Here is a 22,470-nt window from a genome sequence, read left to right as displayed (position 1 = left end):
ACTCTCCAAAAGGAGTGCACTCTGGGCATTGTCACAGCACAAGGACATTGCAGCCAGGGAAGGGCCCCCAAAGCCCCTTTATTGGAGAAGTCCTGCCCAGCACGGGCTTCCACACTGCCCCCTTTGTAGTTCCAGGGCTCGTGGCCTTCCTCAGGTGGCCAGGAGCAACCTGGAAGGAAGGCAGGCAGAAGAACAAGCAGAGGAGCAGACCTGGAGTCCCCTCCCATTGTCCAGCCAGCGCTCTCACTTTGCCTTCCTGGAGAGGGGATCGGACTTCTTGCTGGGCTGGGGGGGCTGTAGGGCTGGTGGCAGGGCTGTGCCGTACCACAGCTGGAGCAGGATAAGTCCGTGACAGATGTGCAGGGACAGGGAGCTGCAGACAGTGGAGGGGTAGGTGTTCCAGCAGAGCTCGATCACGCCCAGCAGCAGCACCCTGTGGGGGGAGCCAGGAGTTAGTAGGGGGGTACAACAGCCTCCTCAAAACCTCAGCAGCCACATAACACCGAGCCCTACCAGCACATACTTGGGCATGTGAGTGAGCTTGGAGGTCGGGGTGCACCACAGCAGGTAGGGCAGTGTGTGGAAGTACCAGACGTAGAACTGGTAGTGCAGGGAGCGGCTGCAGCAAATGCCCAGAAAGTTGGAGGAGAAGAGAATGAAGATGATTTGTGAGCAGGCATTGAGGTAACAAACCCAAGAAACTGGAAATGCAACCCCGCTGTGGCTCGCCAGGAGCAGCCTTCCAGTGCTTGCCCTGCCCTTCCCATTCTCCTTGCCCCCCACCCTGCCAAAGGATATTGTTGACGCTCAAGGGAGGGGACGGGTGCTTCCTCTCGGCTGGATCCTTCAGCAGAGATAGGATGCTTTCTTTGGACCTGCTCGGAAAGCACAAACATCAGTTTCAGCTTCTCCAAGCCTTTCCCATCCCAGTTTCCCCCCATGAGCCACAACCCTGGGGGCTGACAGAATATGGCTGATGGGGGACCAGTCCCCATGGGGATACCCAGTTCTCACCTGTGCCATCGGTGCAGTGCAAAGAGCACCAAGCCAGCCAGGTGGGCCAGGAGCAGCCCGGCATGGAAAGCCCGGTGCTGGAACACCTCCTCTGGGAGGAAGCGCCAATTCACTGTCCACTTGAACTGGAACTGACGGCCCAGGTCGAAGGAGCGTGTCAGGTACCCCACGGGATTCTCCAGCAGGAAGGGCAGCCCTAGGGCCACCTGCAAGATACAGCAGCCAATAATTGGGGCTCCATCACCCCCACTGCATGCTGAGACATATATTGTGGACAGCCAAAGTTGGGAGCCCTGGGGGTCTGTTGTTAGCTATATGGGGCCAACACAGGGGCTGGAGCTGCAGCACACCCACCCAAGGGTCTACAAGATGCTCTGGTGACAGCAGGCAATGGCGAGTGGCAGGGACCAACCTGGAGCACGGCACAGATGCAGAGCTTGGGGATGCAGCCCAAGAGGCCGAAGCGCTGTAGGAGGAGAAAGAGCAGCCCGGGTGCGAAGAGGAGGATATTCATCTTCACTGACACGGCCAGGCTAGGTGGGAAGCGGGGTTATAGCACGGCCTACACGGGGAGAGCCTCACGCTGAGGCCAGCCCCGGCGGCCCCACACCTGAACAGCAGGCAGCCCCAGGACCAGTGGTCCTCCAGAAAGAAGTTGATAGCGAGGAAGAGGATGGCCATGGCCACGGGGTCGTTGAAGAGCCGCAAGACGAAGATGGAGTGGATGCGGTAGGAGGCGCAGCACATGAAGAAGAAGACGTACGGGGGGACCTGGCGGGACAGAGGCTCAGTGCGGGGCCTGGCACACACGGGGCGGCACACGGCGCCACTCAGCGTGGTACCCCTACCTTGCAGGTGCGGCAGTAGATGCGGAAGACGAGCAGCAGGTTGAGCAGGTAGAGCCCGGCGAAGATGTGCTGCGCCAGGCGGATGTCGGCCCCCGCGGCCCGTGGCGTAGTACAGCCCCAGGAAGAGGTACACAAAGCCGGCGGGGTAACTGCGGGCACACACCGGGCGGGCCGCGTTGCCCCCCATCCCGCCCCACACCGCCCACCTCACAGGCCCCATACTCACACCAGCGGCCCGGTGTCGCCCCGCAGTTGCGTGTAGTCGCGGGTGCCGTTGGCGAAGCCCTCCACCTCCTGCATGTACGCCTGCCAGTCGATCTCGGTGTCTGTGGGGCGGGTGGGCGGCTGAGGAGGGCGGCTCGGGGCTCCCCTCACGCCGCCCCGCACCGCCCGCTACTCACAGGGCACCCTGCGGATCACCCACAGGTTGACGCCGCCCTCCGCCAGGCACAGGCAGGCGGCCACCAGCGGCGTGTAGCGGGGCTCCAGCAGCACCTCCCGACAGACCCGGCGCAACCTCACCGCCATGCCGCCTCCCCAGACGGAACTCTTTACTGATGAGGACGCGTTTCCAGCCGGAAGCCCTAAGCGGCAGGACCGGAAGTCCTTAACGACGAGACCGGAAATCTGTAGGCAGCGCGGCGCTCCCAGCCGGAAGTCCTTAGCATATGCACGCCGGAAGCTGCACGTGTTCGCCGCCGTCGCCATGGAGCGGCGCCCCCCGCCCGCCGCCGCCAATCGGTGCTACGCGCAGCGCCGCTTCTGGGAGGAGCGGTACCGCCGGGCGGGCGCTGAGCCCCAGGAGTGGTTGGGCGGCTTCGAGCGGTTCCGCGCGTTGCTGGAGCCCGAGCTGCGTCCCGAAGACCGCATCCTCGTGCTCGGTACGAGCGCGGTGTAGGGTGGGAGGTGGCCCCGGGGCTCGGAGGGTGCGGTTGTAGCGGTGCGGGTCGGGGCGGGGGGGCGGCGGGGCTGTGTCAGTGCGCACTAATCCCACCTGAGCCGCGCGGCTTAGCGGACTGAGCTGAGCCGGGCAGGTGTCGTCAGGCGGTGTCATCGCTGATCCCTTTAGCGGCTCAGCGGCTGTGGACAGCGACCCCCGGGGCTGAGCTGTGCCCTGCCGTGCCCGGCTCGGCACCGCGCTGCCATCCGCTGGGGTCCGGGGAGATTCGGCGGGAGCCCGCTAGGGTGTCCCGTTGGAGTCACCCCCCGGATGAGCGCCCCCGGGACACTGCTCGGCTCATGGATGGCACGGACTGGGTTGGGGGATGCGAGGTTATTGGGGTCTCATTGGGGTGAGGGCACAAGATCTTGGGGGTCCCATTGCTGTGGGGAGCACAAGGTCTTGGTAGTCTCATTAGGATCAGCCCCTGGCTGGGTATCCCCAGCACATTTCTACTGGGGTCCCTGGGGATGTGGGCAGGGTTGAAGGGCACAGGGGTTCCGTTGGGGTCCCAAGGGGCACAAGGCTGGGCCCCACTTAGGGGTCCCATTGAGATTATCCCCAGCTGAATGTTCCTGAGACAGCATTTGGCTCCTGGGGTGCATTGGCAGGGTTGGGGGATACGGGCAAGATCGAGTGGCATGCAGTGTTTTGGGTGTCACTGGGGACATCCCCCAGCTGAGCATCCCCAGGACATCCCTGCTCAGGTCACAGAGGATGCGGACAGGGTTGGGGGGACATGGTGGCAGGATTATGGGATATGGCATCTTGGGGTTCTCACTGGGATGCCACTAGGGTTCCAGGGCACAAGGCAGGACCTTGCTTGGGAGTCCTATTGGACTGAGGGACACAAGGGGGAATTCCACCTGGAGGTCACACTGAGTCAGTCCCCAGCCACGCATCCCTGGGATAGCACTTGGGTCCTGGGGAGCATGGGTTGGGGAGCACAAGGATTTGGGATTCCCAGTATGCTCCCGTTGGAATTGGGAGCTCAGGGTCTTGGGATTGTCCTATTGGAGTCCCATTGGAACTGGTGATGCAAGGCAGGGCCCTGCCTGGTAGTCCTATTGGGACCAACCCCCCACTGAGCATCCCCATCCCTGCACAGGCTGTGGGACCAGTGCCCTGAGCTATGAGCTGCACGAGCTGGGATACCGCGACGTCACCAGCATCGACTTCTCACCCGCCTGCGTGGAGGCCATGCGCTCCCGCTATGCCCACTGCCCCCAGCTGCGCTGGGCCGTCATGGACATGCGCTCCCTGACCTTCCCTGACGCTTCCTTCGACGTGGTGCTGGAGAAGGGCACGCTGGACGTGCTGTTGGTGGAGGAGGCTGACCCCTGGCATGTGTCCTCCCGCGGTGCCGCTGCGATGTGCCGGGTGCTGGCAGAGGTATGGCAGGGATGGGGCGGTGCCCCCTCACCCTTCCTCCCCCAGGTCCCTGAGCGATAAGTGATGGGGCTGGAGGGGCAGGGGAATATACTGCCCCAAGCCCTTTTGGTGCCTCCCGCAGACTCTCGTAGCCCAAATCCCCAGGAGCATCACACAACATATTGAGCCCCATCCCCACGGCTATGGGTACACAGGGGGCAGTGTGGCCTTGCCAGCCTCAGGCAAGGTGACAGCAGTGGAACAGTGACAGCCCGTTAACCCCCCCCATACCAGCTCAGCTTCGATCTCCTTAGCGGGGTCCCTGTCCTGCAGTCCCCACCTCAGTGTTGCCATGGAAACCTCCGTCAGCATCAACAGGGCTGTGGCGTTGCTACGGGGACGGGTGATGCCTCGGGGCCCCCATTAATTGGCAGCAGAATGCAACGGGGGGGGGGGGGGGGCAGTGAGGTGCTGGCAGCCCCCAGCCCTCCTCCCCAGGGGCTGACATCAGAACCACGGCCCCCCCGTGGCTGGGGCTGCCCCCCATCCCCTCGTGCCCCATAGCATCCCAGCTGAGTGGGGCACCCTGCACGCTGCCAGCAACGAGCCCAACCCTGGCATCCCATCCCTGCCTGTCCTTGTCACTGGGCCAAGCAGTAAGGATTTAAGGCTTTTTTTCTCTTTTTTTTTTTTCCCATTTTTAATCCTGCATTCAATCCCTGCCCTCCCCCAGCACCGCCGGGCACAGCACCATCCTTTGGTCCCCGCTGTCCTCACAGAGGGCTCAGCCCTCTCCCTGGTGGGGCACCCCACTGCTTTTCCCACCCCTTTGCTGCATTGGACCCCCCTTACCGATCCCATTGATGCCTCTGACCTGGAAACCTCCATTATGCCACCGCTGTCCCAGGGGGGGCCGAGCAGCCCCCGCCCCATAATCCTCTTAGGGAGCCCCCTAACGGGATCACCGCTGCGTGGTGACGGGGGGGGGGATGACTTAGGGACGCCCCTGGGGACATTCCCGTCCCTGTGCCCAGTACTGGGTGGGGGCCTGTCCCAGTATGGGGTGGTCCTTGGCCAATAATGTCATGGGGATTTTTGGGATGGAGCCCCGGTGCTGTGCCGGGATCCCATTGCCGCAGCCACCCCGGCACTCCTTGGCATGCAGAGCACGCGGGCGCCGGCCGCGAGAGCCTTTTGACATTGTATAAAGCCAAGCAAGAAAATTGATGTTCTTTTCCATCCTATTAGCGGGGGCTTAGCTCCAGCCAGGAGAAAATGGTGATTAAAGGGCCGAGTCCTTCCCCATTCCAACTGCACCTGGGGAGGGGGGGGGGGAGGGAGAGGGCAGAGGGTGACGGGGACAGAGGGGTCTCTGGGAGGGGGGCTGGGGCTGATGAATGGGACAAACTGACACCATCTTCTCCCCCCACACACAGGTGAGCCGTGTGCTGCGCCCGGGCGGCCGCTTCCTCTCCATCACCTTCGCACAGCCCCATTTCCGCGCCCCTCACTACGCACAGGAGGCCTTTGGCTGGTCCTTGCGGCACGCCGCCTGCGGGGACGCCTTCCACTACTTTGTCTACATCATGTGCAAGGGGCAGCCCCTGGCTCCCTCTGACCTGGCCCTGGGCAGGCAGCTGGGGCGGCCCCCCCCGGCCCCACCACCCCCTATCACCATGGCAGAGGATGAGGATGAAGACTTCCTCCGCGCCATCGAACTGTGACCCCGCGGCGTCACCTTTCTGTGCCTTTCTTTTTCGGTGTGGGACTCCAGCTCCCCATCCCAGCCATATGGGAAGGGGAGGCAGCAGGGCTGTGTGCTGCCCAATGCTTTGTGCCCCCCCCCCCCCCGGATTGCGGCCAGGGTGCTGGAAATGAGACTGCGGCGGGTTTAATTCCAACCCCCTCAGTGCTGCTGTGACACAGTGCCAGGCCTTGAGGGGGGGGGGTAAGGGGAGGATGTGACCCTGCCATGCTGTCCCCTGCGGTCTGGGGACACCCCTGTGCCAGGGGAGGTGACACACAGACCAGGGTAGGTGACACTTGCCATCAGGCACAGCAGGCAGGTGACACAGTGGCTGAAAGGGGTGTCCCAGGCCCAGGGCTCTGCCATCGCGGTGTAAGTGGGTCAGCAGGGCCCCCCCGGAGCCATGGGGTGTTGTGAGGGGGGGGGAGGGAGGGAGGAGCAGACGGCAGCGATACAGGGATGTATTTTATTCATCGCGTTTTGTTCACCGTACAGTGACAAATGGCGTTGGACGTTACAATGGACCGTTGGTAGAACACGATGGCGCGCGGATCGCTCCTCTTCCTCATTTATTTTGTGTGTGTCTGGGTGGTTGCCTTTTTTTTTTCTATTTTTCTTTTTTTTTTTCCTTTTTTTTTTGTTTTTTGGCGTTGTTGTTGTCCCCCATAAACGCGACCGAAAAAAGGATGACGGCTTTTCTCATGCATATCCCCCCTCATCCCCCCCCCCCCCCCCCAGCCCTCCCCAAAGAAGCTTCTTACAAAACAAAATTAAATTAAAGTACAAAATTAAAAACGACAACTGAGGAGCGGAGCCCCGTTCCCCCACAGCCCCCCACCAAGCCACATCCTCTGGGCAGAGGCGCCGCGGGGCGGATGGATGATGGCGCTGCGGTCCCCCCCCCCATGCTGCGTTTTTCTCTTTTTCCCCTTTCTCTCTCTCTATTTTTTTTTCTTTCTTCCCCCCCCACTTTTTCTCTTTCCCCCCCCCTTTTTTTTCCCTTTTCTGTTTTTTCCTCCTTTCTTTTCTCCTTTTCCTCTCTCTTTTTTTTTTACTTTCCCCCCTTTTCTCTCCCCCTTCTCCCCGTTGCCTTTTCTCCTTTCTTCCCTTTCCCCATTTTCTCTTTTCTTCCCATTTTCCCCCTTTCTCTCTTTTCAATATTTTTCCCCCTTTCACTTTTTTTGTTTTCCCCCCTTTCACTCTCTTTTTATTTTTCCCCCCTTTTCACTCTTTACTGCTCCCTTTCTCTCTTTTTATCCCCCCCCTTTTCACTCCTTTCTCTCTTTTCCCCTTTTCTCTCTTTTTATTTCCTTTTTTCTCCCTTCCTCCATCTTCCCCCCCCCTTATTTATATTTTTTTTCTCTCTTTTTGTTGTTTTCTTATGGAAAAAAATATGACCCCTTTACACTGCAGACTCCAACAGCGGACCGACGTCGGCGGATCGATCGTTTTTAACAAAGATTCGGATCGATAGATATAAAAATACAAATATGAGGATTTTTCCTGTTAAAAAGAAGCGTGCCGGAGTGGGGCTGACCCTCGACACCAGGACACGGCGCTCGGGCCACCAAAGCTCATGCAGAAAACGATGGAGCAAAGAATATCTCCGGGCAGCAGCAGCGCTCCGAGTCCGCTCCGACCCCCCCCCCCCCCCCCCCCACCTTAAAGGTATATTTTATTTGGGGGGGGGTCCCTCTGCCCAGGGGAAGGGGGGGGTAAAGTGCATGGCCCGAGGGGGCGGCCCCGAAGGCGGGGATGGAGCGGGGGCCCCCGGCGTGCGGTACCCCCTCCCCGGGGTGTGGGGGGGGGGCGTGGGCATGGCCCCCCCCCCCTCCGTGGGTCCTGGTGGTGGTTCTCCGGGTTTATACCCCCGATGGCGACTTCTCCGTCATGCCCTTGAGCACCTCGTCTATCCGGTCATCCTCGATCACCACTGCGGGGACAGGCGAGGGGGGGGCGGGGGAACGTGGGTGGGTGTGGGGACACGAGCGGGGGTGGCTTCATACCTTCCCCCTCCCCTCCCTGCAGCTCCACCGCTGCCCCGTTCCGAGGGCTCGGGTATGAGACCCCCACCCTATGGGATGTGGGACGGTGGAGTGCCCACCTCCCCCCCCCCCCCCCGGCAGCCAGGTGTGGGTGGCTGGATGGGGAAATGGGGGTGGGAAGGACCCCCCCCCTCCGCGCTGCGGCACCGCTGATGAGAGCAACAGGAGCAGAATGGGTAATGACCCAGTGGGGGGTGCATCATCGGGCCCCCACGGCATCGCTCGCTGCAGTGTGGTGTTATGGGGGGGGCTGTGAGGACCCCCCCCCCCTTAACCCTGGCGATCAGCATCATCAGAAAATCTCCCACCCAGTCGTCTTTCATCAGACAGACCCCCCCACACACAGCAATAGGCATCAGCAGAGCAGCACCGGACAGACCCCCCAGCTGGGCAGAGCCCCTCCATCAGCATCATCACTGCGCAGGACCCCCCAGCATCCCCCACTGGGCCTCCCCCAGCCCCCCTAAGAGGGTCTGCTGCCCCCCATCCATCAGCACTGCAAAATGAGTTGGGGGGGCACGGGTAGTGGTGCATCATCTCTCAGGGGTGTGAGTGTGTGTGTGTGGGGGGGGGGCTTTTGCTCAAGAGGAGGATTGGCTGTATCCCCTCCAAGCAGGTGGGGAGGGGTCTGCTCTCAGGGTTCCCCAAGGATGGATGGATGGGGATTTAGACGGGGGTGGAGGGGAGTATTTATTTGGGTTCGGATTGAGCTGCTATAGGGTCTCTGCGGCATGAAGGGAAGCGAGGGGGGGGGAAAGGAGAGGAGGAGGGAACGTACACACAGCTTTACGGAGCCCCGGGGGGGCACAAAGCGGGGGTGATGCTGCTGAGCATCGCTGCTGTGGGGTCTCTGCAGCAGGCGGGGATGTGGCAGGGAGGGTGCTATGGGGCTAGGGGCTGCCTATGGAGCCGGGGGTGCATCCCGGAGGGTGGGGGTGAGGGGGGGTGCTGCAACCGCTAATAGCAGCTGCGGGGAGGCAGCCCCAGGGATGCCCGGGGTACACCGGGGGCAGCAGTGGGGTCCATCCTGCGGCTTTGGGGCTGCGCCGCAGAGTGGGATTCCTAGAGCTGCCCATTGCCAGGGGACAGAGCCGGGGATGGTGCGGGGCAGAGGCGGGGATGCGGCACTGGGGATGCTATGGGGCACAGCTACAGTTCGGGGAAAGGGGGGCACAGCCGGGGATGCTATGGGGCAGCGCTAAGGATGCTGTAGGGCACAGCCGGGGTTCCCGGCGCTGCTATAGAGCACAGCCGCAGGTGCAGCGGCAGTGCGATGCCGGGGGCAGCACCGGGGGTACCGGGGATGCTGCGGGGCGCAACTGGGGGTCCGGGGGGAGGCGAGGGGTCGCGGCGCCGAGTCGGGGGGGTCCGTACCTCTCTTGGCGCGGCCGATCTGTCCCAGCTTGGGGGGCCGCTTGCCCTGGTTGCCCCCGAAGAAGGCGTTGGTGTCCTGCAGGCGGCAGCTGAAGGGCAGCTCCCCCGCCTCGGGCTCGGCGCCGTAGCGACCCACCTTGTCCTCGCCGTAGGGCAGCACCTGCGACATGGCGGGGCCGAGCGGGCCGAGCCGCGCCGCGCCGAGCCGGGAGCCAGTCTGCGGCGGCGGCGGCGGCAGCGGGGAGGAAAGCCGGGCGGAAGGATGAAGTCATGCATCCGGGGGGAGCGGGGACCCCCCCACCCCGGCGGGGCGGGAGGGGGCGGCTCCGAGCTCCGCGGACGGGACGGGGACGCGTGGGGGACCGGGGGCGGCTGCCCGTCCCCGTGTCCCGGGTTCCGTCCGGTCTCGGTGCGCCCATCCCCAGCGCAGCACCGCGTGCGTGGGTCCCCCCCCCCTCCCCACTGAGCCCGTGGCCCAAGCAGAGATCCCCCGTGTCGGCTCCCAGCGTGGCGCTGCATCCCCATCGCTGACGGCCCCTCCTGCAGCTCTCATGCAGGGCTTCCCCTCCCCCCCTTTCTGTGGGTCAGTGTGGGTCACTGCACACGTGTGCATCCAAATGGATGCGCTCTGGGTGTATCCGTGGGGCTGTGGTTTAGGCACAGATCCGTGGGTACCCATGGGATGTTGCTGCCCCTCGGCTCAGCCGTTTCCTCAGGACGGAGCCATGGGGCAGTAAGGACAAGAAGGGATAAAGCCATCCCCACAGGGATGTGCCATGGGTCAGCTGCTGTTAAAAGAGCACAGCTGCACTACGTTGGCATCAGTGGTCCTGAGAAAGCTCCACCTGGGACCCCTCCCCATCACCGAGGTGTTATTTAGGCACAGGTTTGGGGGAAGGGGGGGATGGGGCCCATTTCTCAATGCCACTGTCCTCCTGTGCTTTGAGATCATAGATGGAAAGCTGCTGTAGAAAAACATCAGTGGGGCCGGTCCATGCGAGAGGGCAGGTGCTGCTATTTCGGGAAGGCTTAGCCATGATGTTCTCTTTGTGCTGGGCTCTGAGAGCAGTGCTGGGGCAGCAGCGCTTCCTCCCCACCAGAGAGGCAATCCTTTATCACTGCCTTTGCAGGGGAACCGGCTCCAACCCCTTCATCTGGCAGCTTCTGCTCCCACAAAAAGAAGCGCCTGGGAAAATAGGCGAGAGGCCCACGCTGAGATGTGCCCTGCTTTCCCCATCGCCAGGCCCACGTGCCTCTGCCCATGGGCAGGGAGCGGTGAGCCACTGGGCTGGGGAGCAGATGGGCTGCGGGGGGGGATGGCAGGGGGGTGCAGCGCACCAGGGCTGGGTCAGGACAGGGGCACCACGCCGGTGATGGGTGAGCAGGCAGAGGGCTTTGGTTTGCCCTTATGGCTGGGCTCTTGGTGTTTGGGACGTGGGTGGGCAAGTGGCCTATGTGGGTGGGGGTCACAGCGGGGGCTGGCTCCCCCCCAGGCAGCAGGTCGGGCGCTGGCGGCGCAGAGCTGTGCCTGCAGCCTGCTCCTGGTGCCTCCATCTGCTTGCTGCCAGCCCTGCCAAGAAACGTGAAATGGCACTTCTGCTCGCCGGGTGCCATCTCCCCGCTGCCACCACCCTGAGCACCTGTCCTCAGCGTGCTGTGTGGGGTCAGTGAGGGTCACCGCAAGTGCCACCTGCGTCCTGCCTTGTCCCTCATGTGGGGCAGTAGGGTAGGGCTGTGAGCTGTGCCGGGGCGCTTATGGGAAAAGCCTTTTGTCCCGTGGGGTCCCATACAGGGGAGACCGACCCTGTTGTGCAGACAGCATTCCCGCAGGGGTGACAAGCTCCATCCTTCATCTGTCACCATATCTCCATCACCATGACAACAGACAAGGAGGCAGGTGGCAGCGAGCTGGCAGCCCTGGGGGCACGGTGGGGGCAGCAGGCACCTACAGGGCATTGTGTAGGGGTTGGCAGCAGCGGGGACACCCTGATCTTCTCGAGTGCTGTGGGATGGGAATGTGGCTCATCACTGTGTTCTCTGCATGTGTCCCCAAAATAAACATCCCCAGGGTGATGGTGGGGATGTGTAGTGGGTTCACCCAGGGCCATGGGCACGGCAGCCCCACGCAGGGCAGTTGGCATTGCTGGGCTCTGGCTGGTGCTGAGGGGTTGAATCGTTGGTGCTGCCCGGCACCGCTCTGGGCTGTGCTGCAGGGTCTGAGTGGCTGTGGGGCTGGTGGCTTTTCTGGGAGCACAGGGTGGCGGGAAGAGTGCCTGTACCTCTCTGTGTGCCTGCAGGGACAGGGGTGCAGCGGGACACGTCCCCTTCCTTCTGTACCCTCAGTGCTATGGGGCTTCAGCCAGGGTGGCTGTGGACCCCTCTGCCCGCCCCTGGCTCAGCCCCAGGAGCGAGGAGAGCAGTCTCCGGGTGAGCAGACACCTCCCAGCCCACGCACCCACTCGCGCCAGCAGCTCTTGGCACGAGGGGAACGCGTTCCTGGCAGCCCAGCCCTCTCCCATCTGGTATTTATCTCCTTCCCGAAATCCCTCCTGCTGCGGGGGGGACAACCGGCTGGTGCAGGGGACTCGGTCCCCACTGCTCACTCTGCAGCGCGGCCATACTGGTGAGGGGGAGAGACTGGGGTGAGAGAATGTGGGGAAAGGTGAGGAAACTTCCTCACTTCAACGATGCATGCAGTCCCTGGAGGTTCAGCTGGGTGTTCTGGGGGCATCGCAGCTGGCAGTGGGCCCTGGGGACAACGCCTCTGCCCCAAGTGAGTGCCTGACTCCAAACCAGGAGTGATGGGACAGCTGCACCGGGGAAGGGGGCACAGAACTCCATACTCACACACTGCTGTCAGGCTGCCAGCATCACTCCCACCCCAAATTCCAGGTGCCCCAAAGCTGCAAGAGCTGGGAGAGCCCGTGGGTTGCCTGGGCAACAGCAGGCAGTGATGGGGAGCGGTCCAGGGGAGCAGTTGCTATGGAGACCGGAAGAGCATAGTTGCCTTGGTAACAGCACCCCTCCTCCCCCCTTCTTCTCCCCATCCTTGCAGCTTTTGGGGCTGTCCCAAAGGATGTACCACAGTCAGGGGTCCCCTGCCCAGCTGGGTTGGGAGGGGATGGTGGCATTTCCCAGCCCTACTGTAACGACGCAAAGGAAAACGCGAGGCTGTGCTTGGCTCCTCAGCTTTATCAATGACAAACAACCACGCGTCACTCCTGCGCTGGCTCCAGGGCGGGTGCACGGGGCTCAGCGGGTGCTGGAGGCTGCCTCGGGGCTGTCCTTCAGCTCTGGAGAGGCTGTGGTGAGGGACAGCAGGATGCCGCAGCCCATGCTGTCCCCATTTCCCTGCCCAGGTGCCAGAGAAGCAAGGGAATTTTTCAGCCCCCACAGGGTCTGCTGTGTAGGCACATGATAGGGGAATGCTGGTGCCAGGGTGTGACACAGTGGTGGCTCTGGGTGGTTTCTGTACCCCCCCCCCCCTTTTCCCCAGCTGTGTCTCACCAGCCCTGGGATCTCCCTTCTGTCCTGTCATTTATCCACAGGCTAAACCACACATCAGAAAAGCAAAATAAGGAAAAAAAGCCACACTGCAGGGAGGGGAGGGAAGGGGGGGAGCGTTCAGGACTCAGACAATAGATCCAGAATGGCGCAGGGCCTCCTCTCCTCGTGTCAGGCACTAGGAGTACACTGACCCCATGCTCTCATGTGAGGGGTGGAGGTGTGACTTGGGCAGAGAAAGGGGCAAACAGGATGACTGGGCTGTAAATCCCCTCAGCCCTACCCCAGAATAGACAGGGGTAAGCCAGGACCCCTCCCTCCCCAGCAGGAACCATCCAGCTGCACGCCAGGGGACAGCTGAGATTTCTACAAGCTTCACGCCAGGCTTGGTTGGCACAGCTCTGCCGCCCTCCCCCCAGTGCTCTCAGGCCTGGTACAGGGGCACAACGCGGTCAATGGGCCCCCGGCAGATGGGGCAGAGACGAGTGGGCAAGGCTTGGAAGCAGCGGAAGCAGCAGCAGATGTGGCCACAGCCCAGGAGGACACACTCACGGGGCCGGGAAAGGCAAACCACACAGGAGTCCTCCAGCCCCTCGTCGCTGTCCTCCTCCACCTCTGGCTCCTTGTCCTGGTGTTTGTGGCGGATGGCACGGCACAGGATGTGCAGGAGGACAGCCAGCCCCACCATGGCACACAACATAGCTGCCCCCTTCCAGAACCCTCTGGCTGACTCCAGCTCGGCCAGCACCGTCTGCCAGTCCCCCAGGCACAAGAAATACTCGCCCTCCCGCGCTGGTGGCTGGAGGTGCAGGGAGCCGTCAGGGTGCAGGGCCAGCTCCCCGATGCCTGTCAGCCCGGCCCCCACCCGCAGCATCTCCTCTGTCTCAAGAATGCCTTTGGGTTTCTCCCCACTCAAGTAGTGGCCCAGCAGGTCGCGGAAGCCATGGGCTGGCTGCTGGAAGCGCTCGTACACCATCTCCAGGGGCAGGCAGACGGCTCGCAGTGGGCTCTCCACGCTCACCTGTGTCACTGCCTCAGCATCCGGGGAGGCCAGCAAGAAGGGGACAGTGTAGACCTGCTCTGAGAGCACCCGCTCACTCTCAGTCCTGCAAGCAGAGAGCACAGCACTGAGATGTGGAGAACGTGAAAGAAACCTGAGCTGCTAGGGCTGAACTGGGGGTAAGGACTGGAGTCTGCAAGCAAGCTGCTTTCTGCCTCTCAGGTGTCCCCAGAGGCTGGGGTCTGGACCTGCCGGTGCAAGCCTGGCCCCGATGTCCCCTCTGTTGCTCACCAGCTCCGTGCTAAGCTGTTCCAGATCAGTCGATGCTCTTTCAGAAGCAACTTCTGGATCACACCCTGCATCCCCCCGTGGTAATGGCTGGACAGTGCAGCCTTGGCTGGCAGCACAATGCCTGAGGACAAATGGATGTATCACTGCCAAAGGAGAAGAACCTGCTCCCTGTCCCCAGCATGTGGCCATGGGGACACCTTACCTTCCAGAGCAACATAAGGCAGGCATCTCCCATTGGCTGCAGACACCAGCGTTGGTAAACTGTCATCAACCTGGAGCTTTGGGGCCTCCTGGAAGAGTAGGGTCTGAGCATGAATGCAGGCACAGGCAGATGGGCTGGCAGTGCAGGGTTTGTGCATGGCATTTGGCAGGATGTGACCTGCCTGGTGCAAGGCATCATGACACCGATGGAGGGCATAGACATCAGCAGGGGACACCAGGTCTGGACTGGACAATGGGGCAGGGACAGCAGGCGGGGGAGGCCACAGTGAGACAGGCTACCTGTATGCGTGCCACAACTCGGGCTTTCTTCTTGTACAGGTAGTAGAAGAGGCCGGAGAAAGCGAGGCTGGAGCCCAGGCACAGCAGCTCCACGGGAGTGATGGGCGGCGCATCCATGGCACGGGCTGGGGCAGCAGCTCTGCAAGGTGAGCACGTGGCTGGGGCGGCGCTGGGGACGTCCTGTGACCGGGGGTCAGCTCAGCACCCGCAACGCTGGGGCCTGAGCACCGCACTCGGCCCGCGGCCTGCATTCCTTCCTCATCCTGCACCCGGCCCGGGCCCAGCACCCAGGGCCTCACCGATGCCTGGAGCTCCCCGGCAGACCCGGAGCTCCCAGCCCGAGCCCAGCCCCCCGGCTCGGCCTCAGCCCCCCGGTCCAGCGCCGCCGCCGCCGCCGCTCACCCCGGCCCGACCCGGCCCCGCCGCCCCTCGAGGAACCTAAACCCAGACCCAGGCCCTGCCGCGCTGCCTGCTGGGAGATGTAGTGCAGCCAGCGCAGCGCGGCGGCCGGGTCGGCGGGGTCCGGAACTACGCCTCCCATCATCCCTCGCGTCAAACTACAGCTCCCGTCGTTCCCCCGCGAGAGCTCGCGTCACTCGCCGCGAGGCCTACAAGTGCCTACAAGTCCCGGCGAGCATTGCGCGTCGCGCTGCCGCCCGTGCCGGTGCTCAGCGCCACGGCCACCATTTTCCCTGCCGTCGCGGCCGAAGCGGTCCGCGCATGGCATTAGCGCCCCGGTTCCTCGCGTTGCGGCCCCCACGAAGAACCCGGAGATGTTGGCATAGGTGGAAACTGCATTTAATCGTTCAGTAAAGTCAGCGAGAGCCACCCGCAGCGGAAGGCACCAGTGCCCGCGGCCGGGCCCGGCGGGCAGGGATGGGGGAGCCAAGCCGGGGCGGGAGGGAGCGCAGGGGCGGCGGGACCGGGCGGCTCCCGGCCTGCATCCGCACAGCCCGGGGACGCGTCCCTGGCACGAGCGGGGCGGGGGGCAGAGCTGGGGCGCCTCCAGAGCGGGGGTCCCCGTCCCTACCACACCTCACAGTGCTTGCCGGGGTTCATGGGCGAGCCCAGCGGGCAGCCGAAGTGCTGCACGAAGTCCCGCGAGTTGCTGAGGGTGCCGATGACGCGGGTACTTGTCGGGGCTGTGCGGGTCGGTCACCAGCCCTTCGTGCGAGCTCTCGGGTGTCCGCACCGAGCACCACACCTGGGGGAGGGGAACGGCTGTAGGGACGGGAAAACCCCCCCTCGTGGGCACGGAAGCGCTGCACGGGGGGGTGGGGGGGGTTGAAGGGCACGGAGCCGTACTTGCGCAAAGCCCACGAAGAAGAGCTGGTGGTTGGTGAGCCCCAGGGCCGGGAGCCGCTTCTCCTCTCCGTTCTTCTGCAGCCAGGATTTGTACGCCTGTGGGATGGATGCCGTGAAACCGCTGTGAAACTGTGAGAAGGTTGAGGGCTGCGCCCCCCCGCCCCAGCGGTCCCGCTCACGTTGTAGGCCGCCTTCAGCCCGCCGTTGTCGGCGATGTTCTCTCCCAGCGTCTGGCGGCCATTGACGTTCTCGCGGTGCACGGTGTGTAGCGGCTGTACTGCTCCGTCATGCAGGCCGTGCGGTTCTTGAAGGCCTCCAGCGAGGAGTTCTGCCACCAGGGCCGCAGGTTGCCTTCCTTGTCGTACTCGCGGCCTGTGGGACCGAGCCGTGGGGCAGCGACCCCAAACTCGCTGCAGGGTTCCCCAAAACGAGCGCCATGGGGTCAGGGGACTTGGGTTCGTGTGCTCTGGAGGCACGGTGTCTCAACGCCTCTGCAGTGTGTTTATCCCCCTCCAGAGCCCCCTGCTATCCCCTGTGACCACAGATTCCCCCATGGCCCCTGCTCGTCCCCACTGGCTCCGGTGAAGGTGCAAAGCAGAGCGGATGTGAGAGGGGACCCATCCCAAAAGGAGGATGAGGTTGGGGGGCCACGGGCCGGCCCGAGCTGCAGACACCGTGTCCTCACCAAGCGGATGGAGCGAAAGCTGCACAGAGAAGCCGGGGGGAGGTATCAGCAGGTGCCACCTGGGGAGACAGGACATAGAAGGGGAAGCCAGCCAGCCGGGTTGGGGAGTGGCCAGGGCCACGAGCGTGCATGATGCAATGAATGGCAAAGCGGCACCCCCTCCCCACATCCAGGGGATGAGTCTGGGAGGGGGATGGGAAAGCGACAGAGGCTCCTGTTGCTCTCACCTTGGTCATCGAAGGCATGAGTCAGCTCGTGCCCCATCACCACGCCGATACCACCAAAATTGAGGGCTCTATGGGCCCGCAGGAAAGAGATGAGTGAGTACAAAAGGGGTGCAGCTGGGCAGCCCCTCCAGCTCATGAGTGCCCCCCAGCCGGGAGCTGCCCCTCAGCTCCATATCGGGCTCACTTGGGGTGGTTGCGGGCGTAGAACGGTGCCTGCAGGATGCCAGCGGGGAAGACGATGCCGTTCTTGGTGGGCAGGTAGTAGGCATTGACGGTCTGTGGGGTCATGCTCCACCTGGGGAATGGGAGACAGGGACATGTCTGCTCTGCCCAGCATCCACAGGGCACTCCTCAGCCGTCTCCCTCCTTGGGTCCTCCGTGCAAGGGAGTGGCACCCACCCCATGGTCAAAGGACCCTGCATCCATCCTGGGGAAAAGCCAGAGTCCCCACAATTATCTGTGCCACCTCATCTCTTGAAGTGCTCTACCCCTTGTTCCCATCACGGTGGGGTCACCTGTGGGGAAGGGGTGTCCAAGTGACCCACGACCCCTAAGCCACCTCTAGCTGACTTGCTGCCACCATGACACCATGAAGGGCACCTTCAGCCCCTGCTCTCTGCTCACATCCTCCACTCCATAGCCCTCCATCCCACTTACTGGTCACGGTTGGGAGGTTTCCGCAGCTGGTCAGCCATCACTTTGGCAGAGAAGTTGTAGAAGTTGAGCATGTTCTGGAAGAAGGAGTCCTCTGAGACTTCATACTGGTGAGGAAGAGGATGGGTGAGGAAGGACTGTCTCTTGCTGCTTCATCCCACCATAGGTTGTGTGAATGTGTCAGACTCCTCCCCAGTGAACCCCTACCCCATCATAAACATCATCCAGCTCTTTGTTGTCCAGGATGAAGTCTGGGAAGCCGATCATGTCATAGATGGCATCTGCCTGCATGAGGAGAAGCCCTGGTGGTTAGATGGGGCTGGGGGATGCCAGAGGGGTCTCCTGGGGATCTCCCACCTTCTCCTTGGCAGCCTGCCTGGTCTTGTCATCCATCCAGTCCAGCTGTTCCAGGGATACCTCAAAGGCTGTCCGGATCTCACTGATCATCTCCTCTGCCTGAGGACAGGAGGGGATGCTGCTTTTCCCATGCCACTCATGCAGGGATGGGTTGGGCAGGTGGCCATGGGTGAGCCCTACATCCTATCCCCAATACTGGGGATCCCATTTCACCACTACCCAGGATCTGGGGGAAAACAGGAGATCTCGTGGATGGGAAGGGGATGTGTCCTCACAGTGGCCTTGCTGTCCCGGTCAAAGGTGGCTTTGACGAAGAGGGAGCCCAGGGCGAAGCCCAGTGTGTCGTCTGTGTTCGAGATGCAGGTCTGCCAGCGAGGCGTGCAGGACTGTGGGAGTGAGACCAGAGCCCTGGAGATGCCAGTGTAGCCACAGACCTCCCTCCTTGTTCACTGCCTCCTCCCCGGCAGTGGGGAGATGCTCCACAGTAAAATCCTGCATCCCAAAAGTTGTTCCCCAAATCCTTCTTCAGCATCTGGGGCTTAATATCCCAAGGGGTGCCCAAGGGCAGAAACGATCCCAACTATCCCTGTACTACCATGGATAGAGAAGAGTGGCCCCGACCCCCTCCCATTACCTTCCTGGTGCCATAGAGTGTCTCCAGAAGCCTCTCCTGGGCTGTCTCAAAGCGCTGGTCCAGGCTGGAGGCTGTTTTCTGCACCAGGTTCCAGATCAGGTAGTTGTTCAGGACGCTGTGGGGCAGAGGGATGTTTTGTGTGGCCATGAGACCAGCGTATGCAGGATGTCCTATGCCCAAATGGGGTCCCTGGGGATGCTTACCTCCTGTCGGTGCTGTTGATGAGCTCAGAGACCTGCTGAAGGTAGGCGTCCCCATACACCACTACGGGCTCCGTCTCAGCCAGCTCCAGTGGGGCCAGTGCATAGGAAAGGTAATCCAGCCAGTCGATGGCAGGGGCAAGGACCTGCAGGGGCATGGGGACATGGTTCTGCACTGCTCTTCCTGGGAGTTCCAATGTCCCCCACCACTCCAAATCTGTTTTCTGCCCCAAACAGCGGCTCCTTGTTGCTTCCACAGCTGCAGGACAAGGGATGTCCACAGAGCTCCCCACATCCCAGTGATGGCGGGGTGAGCACCGCACTGCAGCACCTCCGCATGCTGGGCTGCCCAGGGTGTGCAGAGCATGGCCCCACACTGCACAACCTCCCTTTGTGTCCCAGACCCAGGGAGTGCATGCCCACCTGCAGCTCAGCGATGCTCATCTTGTGGTAGATCTTCTCATCATCCCGCCGCTCAGCCTGTGGCACTGTGATGTTGGCCAGCTGCGTCTCAAAGTCCAATACCTGCTGCATCTGCAGGTGGGTGGGCTCCTTGGACCCCCCCAGCAGCATGCCAAGCTCCACCATGTAGTCCAGGTATGCCGTCAGGACCTGGTGAGAGCCCAAGACACATCTGCAGTTCTCCTCTGCCCATGCGTTACTGGTTTGGCCACCCCATGCCACCTCTGAAAGGCTCAGACCTGCTGCCCCCCTGGATCCGCTGTCCCTGAGCCCCCAGCTCCTTGCAGCGCTCCTGGACTCACCTTCTCATTGGCAGTCTTGTTCAGGTAGTAATCCCGAGATGGAAGGAAAAGCCCTGACTGGTCCACCTTGGGGACAGAGGGGCAGCATGGGCATCGCATACGTCCCAGTGCCCCCAGTGTCTGCTTCCTCCAGTGCCCACCTGGATGATGTTGCTGTTGGAGCTCTTGGAGTCTGCACCCACATAGACGGTGAAGAGTGGTGTTGCTCGGTAGGTGCCTGACACCATCTTCAGCACCTCCATGAAGCTGCTCTGGTTCCAGGAGCCAGTGATGTTCCATCCGCCGATCTGCCACCAAATGGCACCAGGAGGTGTTTGTCACCCAGTGCTGTGGGGAAGGCTCCAGGACTGTCCCCAGGGCTGAGCCCTTACCTTGTCAATGAGCTCCATGAGGGGCTGGGAGCCCAGCTCCTCAATTCTCTGCTCCTTGAGGCAGGACAGGTAGTAGCGCTGCGTCTTCCTCTCTGCCTCGCTGCTGGAGTTGAAGCTGGAGTTCTCTGCAGGATACTACAGCTCAGCCCAAATCCTTCTGCTAGCACCCTCAGACAGCCTCCAACCCCCCCATGCCCACCAAGGAGGTGCTTCATGATGGCCTGGTTCTGGTCCCAGATGCTGTTGAAGGTGCTCCACTTGGAGCGCCCATTGGGCAGTGGGTTCCTTTTGATCCAGCCCCCACATGAATACTGGTAGAAGTCCTGGCAGGGGTCGGTGTCTGTGTCCAGGGCCTCCAGGATCTTGCTGGCCACCCGGACACAGGCATCCGTCAGGCACATGGTGTGGGAGGGATCTGTAGGGGAAGACATGCTGGGAGGGAAACTGAGGAACAGAGTGGGACTGCTCCTCGAGGTGGGTACAGCACCCAGCAACCTGCTGTCCCCAGGAGGGGTGATGCCATTTCTACCCCAGCGTGGCGGTCTCCTACCTCTGCTGTACTGGATGGCCAGAGCCACAATGGTGATGCCGAGCAGCAGAGCCAGTGTGACAGCGACGGTGCAGAGCACCAGCTCCAGCTGGGAGCGTGAGGCCAGGCGGCTCAGCAGCGGCCCCGTCCCCTTCCGGAACCCCACCTGGGCAGGAGGCAGGGGCTGAAATCACACTGACTCCCCAGACTGCTCCCCGGTGCCCTGGCTTGGCTGTGGGGCATGGGGACCAGATGGGGATTAAGCTTGGAAACAGCCACACTGAAACCAGTGCATCCCTTGCGGATGAGCCATTTGTGGATGCTGGTGCACCCCCCCTTGAGCTGCAGGGAAGGGGAACACTCTTTGCTGCATTTTGGCTGCCTCCCAGCACATCATCTAGGGACAGCCAAGGCTGGCCGGGCTCCTGGCCCCACTCCTGCTGCAGGCTGGGGCTGCAGGAAAGGGGTCCCAAGCAAAACAGGGGGACTGGGGCATAGCTCACCTCCACGCTGTCAGGAGAAGCGCTGCCATCCCCCGCTGGCTCCGGCCCCTCATCCTCCTGCAGCGTGGCATGCTTGTAGTCAGGCATCTGAGGGGGGGAAAGAAGGCTGGGGGGCTGCACCCCACTCCCCCCTCTGCCTCCTACAGCAGGTGCATGGGGGGGGACAGGATCTCCCCCAGAAGCCGTCCCCATCCCCGGTTCACCCTGGGGAGTGCAATGCGGGATGCTGGTGGGGGCCTTGGGGGCCCAAGCATCCCTGCGTGTCACCATGGCAACAGCAGCATCACCCCGCTGACAGGTGCCATATCACCACGGAGATGCACTCCCTATCTCCTGGCAACCGTTGCTTAGTGCTGCTGCCTCGCCCCTCCCCCCCACCTGGAACTTTCCATGCAGATGTGCACTAGTCTGAAACATCTGGGAGCCCTCTCCCCTTCCCCCCACCCATGCAGGGCAGGGTGCAGGGATCCAGGGGAACAGGGGTACCACCGGGGCATCAGCTGGTTGCAAAGGACCAGTGACACTGGTGAGACGGGGACCCTTTTGCATCAGAGTGGGGGGGGGCAGCCCTACTGCTTGCACTCTCCCTACCACGGAGGCTGCAAAGGGCTCAGCTAGGCGGGAGGGATGGGGGGGATTGAACTGGAGGAAGGAGCAGGGTGCTTTGGTATAGAGTTTCTGGGTATGCACTATCCTTAGGCTTCAGAGTTAACGCCTGGGTGGGCTGCGGCTCAGCCTCCATCTGCGCAGTGCTCTCTGCAGTGCTCAGGGGCATGAAGATGCTGGGGTGTGTGTGGGGGGGAAGGATAAGCGCTCTGCTCCCTGCTCCCAGCTCTCCTGCCCATCACTGGAACCCAGGGAGGTTGCTAAGCAGGGGGGGTTCCATCACTGTGGGGTGGTGGCATTGGACAGGCTGGTATGTGGGATTGGGGCAGGCTAGGTGCCCCAATCTGCCGCGGTGCCCCATGTCACCTCCAGCCCCATCTCTCCTGGCACACTGAGGCTGAGGCAGGACCCAGCCTATGGGCTTCTCCTTCCCCATCCATGGAGGAAATGCCCCCTCCCCCCAGCCCCGGGGCTTGCTGTGGGGCAGCAACCACAAGCTCCAGGTGTGCTCCCTGCTCTGGCATAGCGAGGGGCTGTGGTTCAACCCGAGCTGCCCCATTTCTCCCAGCGGGGATGTCCCTTTGTCCCTCTCCCCTTGCCGCCGTGAGGAGCTCCCCCAGCCTCCTCATCCTACGGACTCTCAATCCCCTTTCTCCCCCCTGCTCCTTCCCCCCGGATCCCCCCGCAGCCCTCCCCATCTCCCGCAGCTCTCCAGCCCCAGCACGCGGGCTGTCCCCGCGCCCCCCCCCATCCTGTCCCCTGTGTCCCTCCCTGCCGACACTCACGGCGTGTCCGAGCTCCTGCAGGGCCACGTTCATCCTGGCCATCCCGCCTAGCTCCGCTCCCCGCCCGGCCCGCGCCGGGCCCCCGCCGCCGCCGCAGCGCCGCCTGCCTCCGCCATGGCCCGGCACCGGCACCGGGAATAGGTCCGGGAGTTGGAGCGGCGCCGGGCAGGGATGGATGGAGCCGCCGCAGAGGGAAGGGGCCGGGGTTTGGGGAT

General features: G+C 62.7%; 5 protein-coding genes across 5 annotated transcripts; 1 reads left to right on the top strand and 4 right to left on the bottom strand.

Annotated features, from left to right (window-relative positions):
- Positions 1–47: 47 nt before the first annotated feature.
- On the bottom strand, positions 48–2,449 carry ALG3 (ALG3 alpha-1,3- mannosyltransferase). The gene is given in 10 exon segments (XM_048955156.1): positions 48–433; positions 524–668; positions 799–875; positions 1,015–1,220; positions 1,427–1,547; positions 1,625–1,785; positions 1,863–1,955; positions 1,957–2,011; positions 2,089–2,188; positions 2,264–2,449. Coding segments are annotated over 10 exon segments (1,275 nt in total). The 5' UTR covers positions 2,391–2,449; the 3' UTR covers positions 48–243.
- A 53-nt stretch (positions 2,450–2,502) lies between these two features.
- On the top strand, positions 2,503–6,602 carry EEF1AKMT4 (EEF1A lysine methyltransferase 4). Its single transcript, XM_048955157.1, has 3 exons — positions 2,503–2,743; positions 3,911–4,194; positions 5,610–6,602. The coding sequence occupies exons 1-3, from the start codon at positions 2,569–2,571 to the stop codon at positions 5,895–5,897; spliced, it is 747 nt and encodes a 248-aa protein (XP_048811114.1). The 5' UTR covers positions 2,503–2,568; the 3' UTR covers positions 5,898–6,602.
- Positions 6,603–7,037: 435 nt separating this feature from the next.
- On the bottom strand, positions 7,038–9,607 carry CAMK2N2 (calcium/calmodulin dependent protein kinase II inhibitor 2). Its single transcript, XM_048955158.1, has 2 exons — positions 9,340–9,607; positions 7,038–7,853 (listed from the first exon to the last, which is right to left on the bottom strand). The coding sequence occupies exons 1-2, from the start codon at positions 9,506–9,508 to the stop codon at positions 7,783–7,785; spliced, it is 240 nt and encodes a 79-aa protein (XP_048811115.1). The 5' UTR covers positions 9,509–9,607; the 3' UTR covers positions 7,038–7,782.
- A 2,914-nt stretch (positions 9,608–12,521) lies between these two features.
- On the bottom strand, positions 12,522–15,179 carry LOC125697447 (mitochondrial ubiquitin ligase activator of nfkb 1-A-like). The gene is made up of 5 exons (XM_048954669.1): positions 14,935–15,179; positions 14,636–14,774; positions 14,337–14,424; positions 14,135–14,255; positions 12,522–13,949 (listed from the first exon to the last, which is right to left on the bottom strand). Exons 1-5 carry the CDS (start codon positions 15,177–15,179, stop codon positions 13,268–13,270), a joined length of 1,275 nt encoding a protein of 424 aa, XP_048810626.1. The 3' UTR covers positions 12,522–13,267.
- Positions 15,180–15,313: 134 nt separating this feature from the next.
- ECE2 (endothelin converting enzyme 2) lies at positions 15,314–22,368 on the bottom strand. Its single transcript, XM_048954555.1, is given in 21 exon segments — positions 15,314–15,763; positions 15,765–15,839; positions 15,941–16,036; positions 16,120–16,203; positions 16,206–16,312; positions 16,853–16,920; positions 17,037–17,147; positions 17,510–17,613; positions 17,714–17,791; positions 17,864–17,962; positions 18,139–18,249; positions 18,498–18,612; positions 18,701–18,843; positions 19,121–19,309; positions 19,462–19,527; positions 19,602–19,748; positions 19,833–19,957; positions 20,032–20,247; positions 20,383–20,527; positions 20,865–20,951; positions 22,256–22,368. Coding segments are annotated over 21 exon segments (2,310 nt in total). The 5' UTR covers positions 22,298–22,368; the 3' UTR covers positions 15,314–15,661.
- Positions 22,369–22,470: the final 102 nt, after the last annotated feature.

The sequence above is a fragment of the Lagopus muta genome, chromosome 9, assembly GCF_023343835.1.
Source record: "Lagopus muta isolate bLagMut1 chromosome 9, bLagMut1 primary, whole genome shotgun sequence".
NCBI lineage: Eukaryota > Metazoa > Chordata > Aves > Galliformes > Phasianidae > Lagopus > Lagopus muta.
The sequence above is the reverse complement of the archived record's forward strand: the minus strand, read 5'-3'. Positions and strand labels throughout refer to the sequence as shown.

Coding starts and splice junctions, on each gene's coding strand:
- CAMK2N2 (XM_048955158.1), bottom strand. CDS start 9,508: ATGTCGCAGGTGCTGCCCTACGGCGAGGACAAGGTGGGTCGCTACGGC. Junction 7,854..9,339: donor GATCGGCCGCGCCAAGAGAG/GTACGGACCCCC, acceptor CTGTCCCCGCAG/TGGTGATCGAGGATGACCGG.
- LOC125697447 (XM_048954669.1), bottom strand. CDS start 15,179: ATGATGGGAGGCGTAGTTCCGGACCCCGCCGACCCGGCCGCCGCGCTG. Junction 14,425..14,635: donor GAGTTGTGGCACGCATACAG/GTAGCCTGTCTC, acceptor CTACTCTTCCAG/GAGGCCCCAAAGCTCCAGGT. Junction 14,256..14,336: donor GCCTTATGTTGCTCTGGAAG/GTAAGGTGTCCC, acceptor ATTTGTCCTCAG/GCATTGTGCTGCCAGCCAAG.
- EEF1AKMT4 (XM_048955157.1), top strand. CDS start 2,569: ATGGAGCGGCGCCCCCCGCCCGCCGCCGCCAATCGGTGCTACGCGCAG. Junction 2,744..3,910: donor AGACCGCATCCTCGTGCTCG/GTACGAGCGCGG, acceptor ATCCCTGCACAG/GCTGTGGGACCAGTGCCCTG. Junction 4,195..5,609: donor TGTGCCGGGTGCTGGCAGAG/GTATGGCAGGGA, acceptor CCCCACACACAG/GTGAGCCGTGTGCTGCGCCC.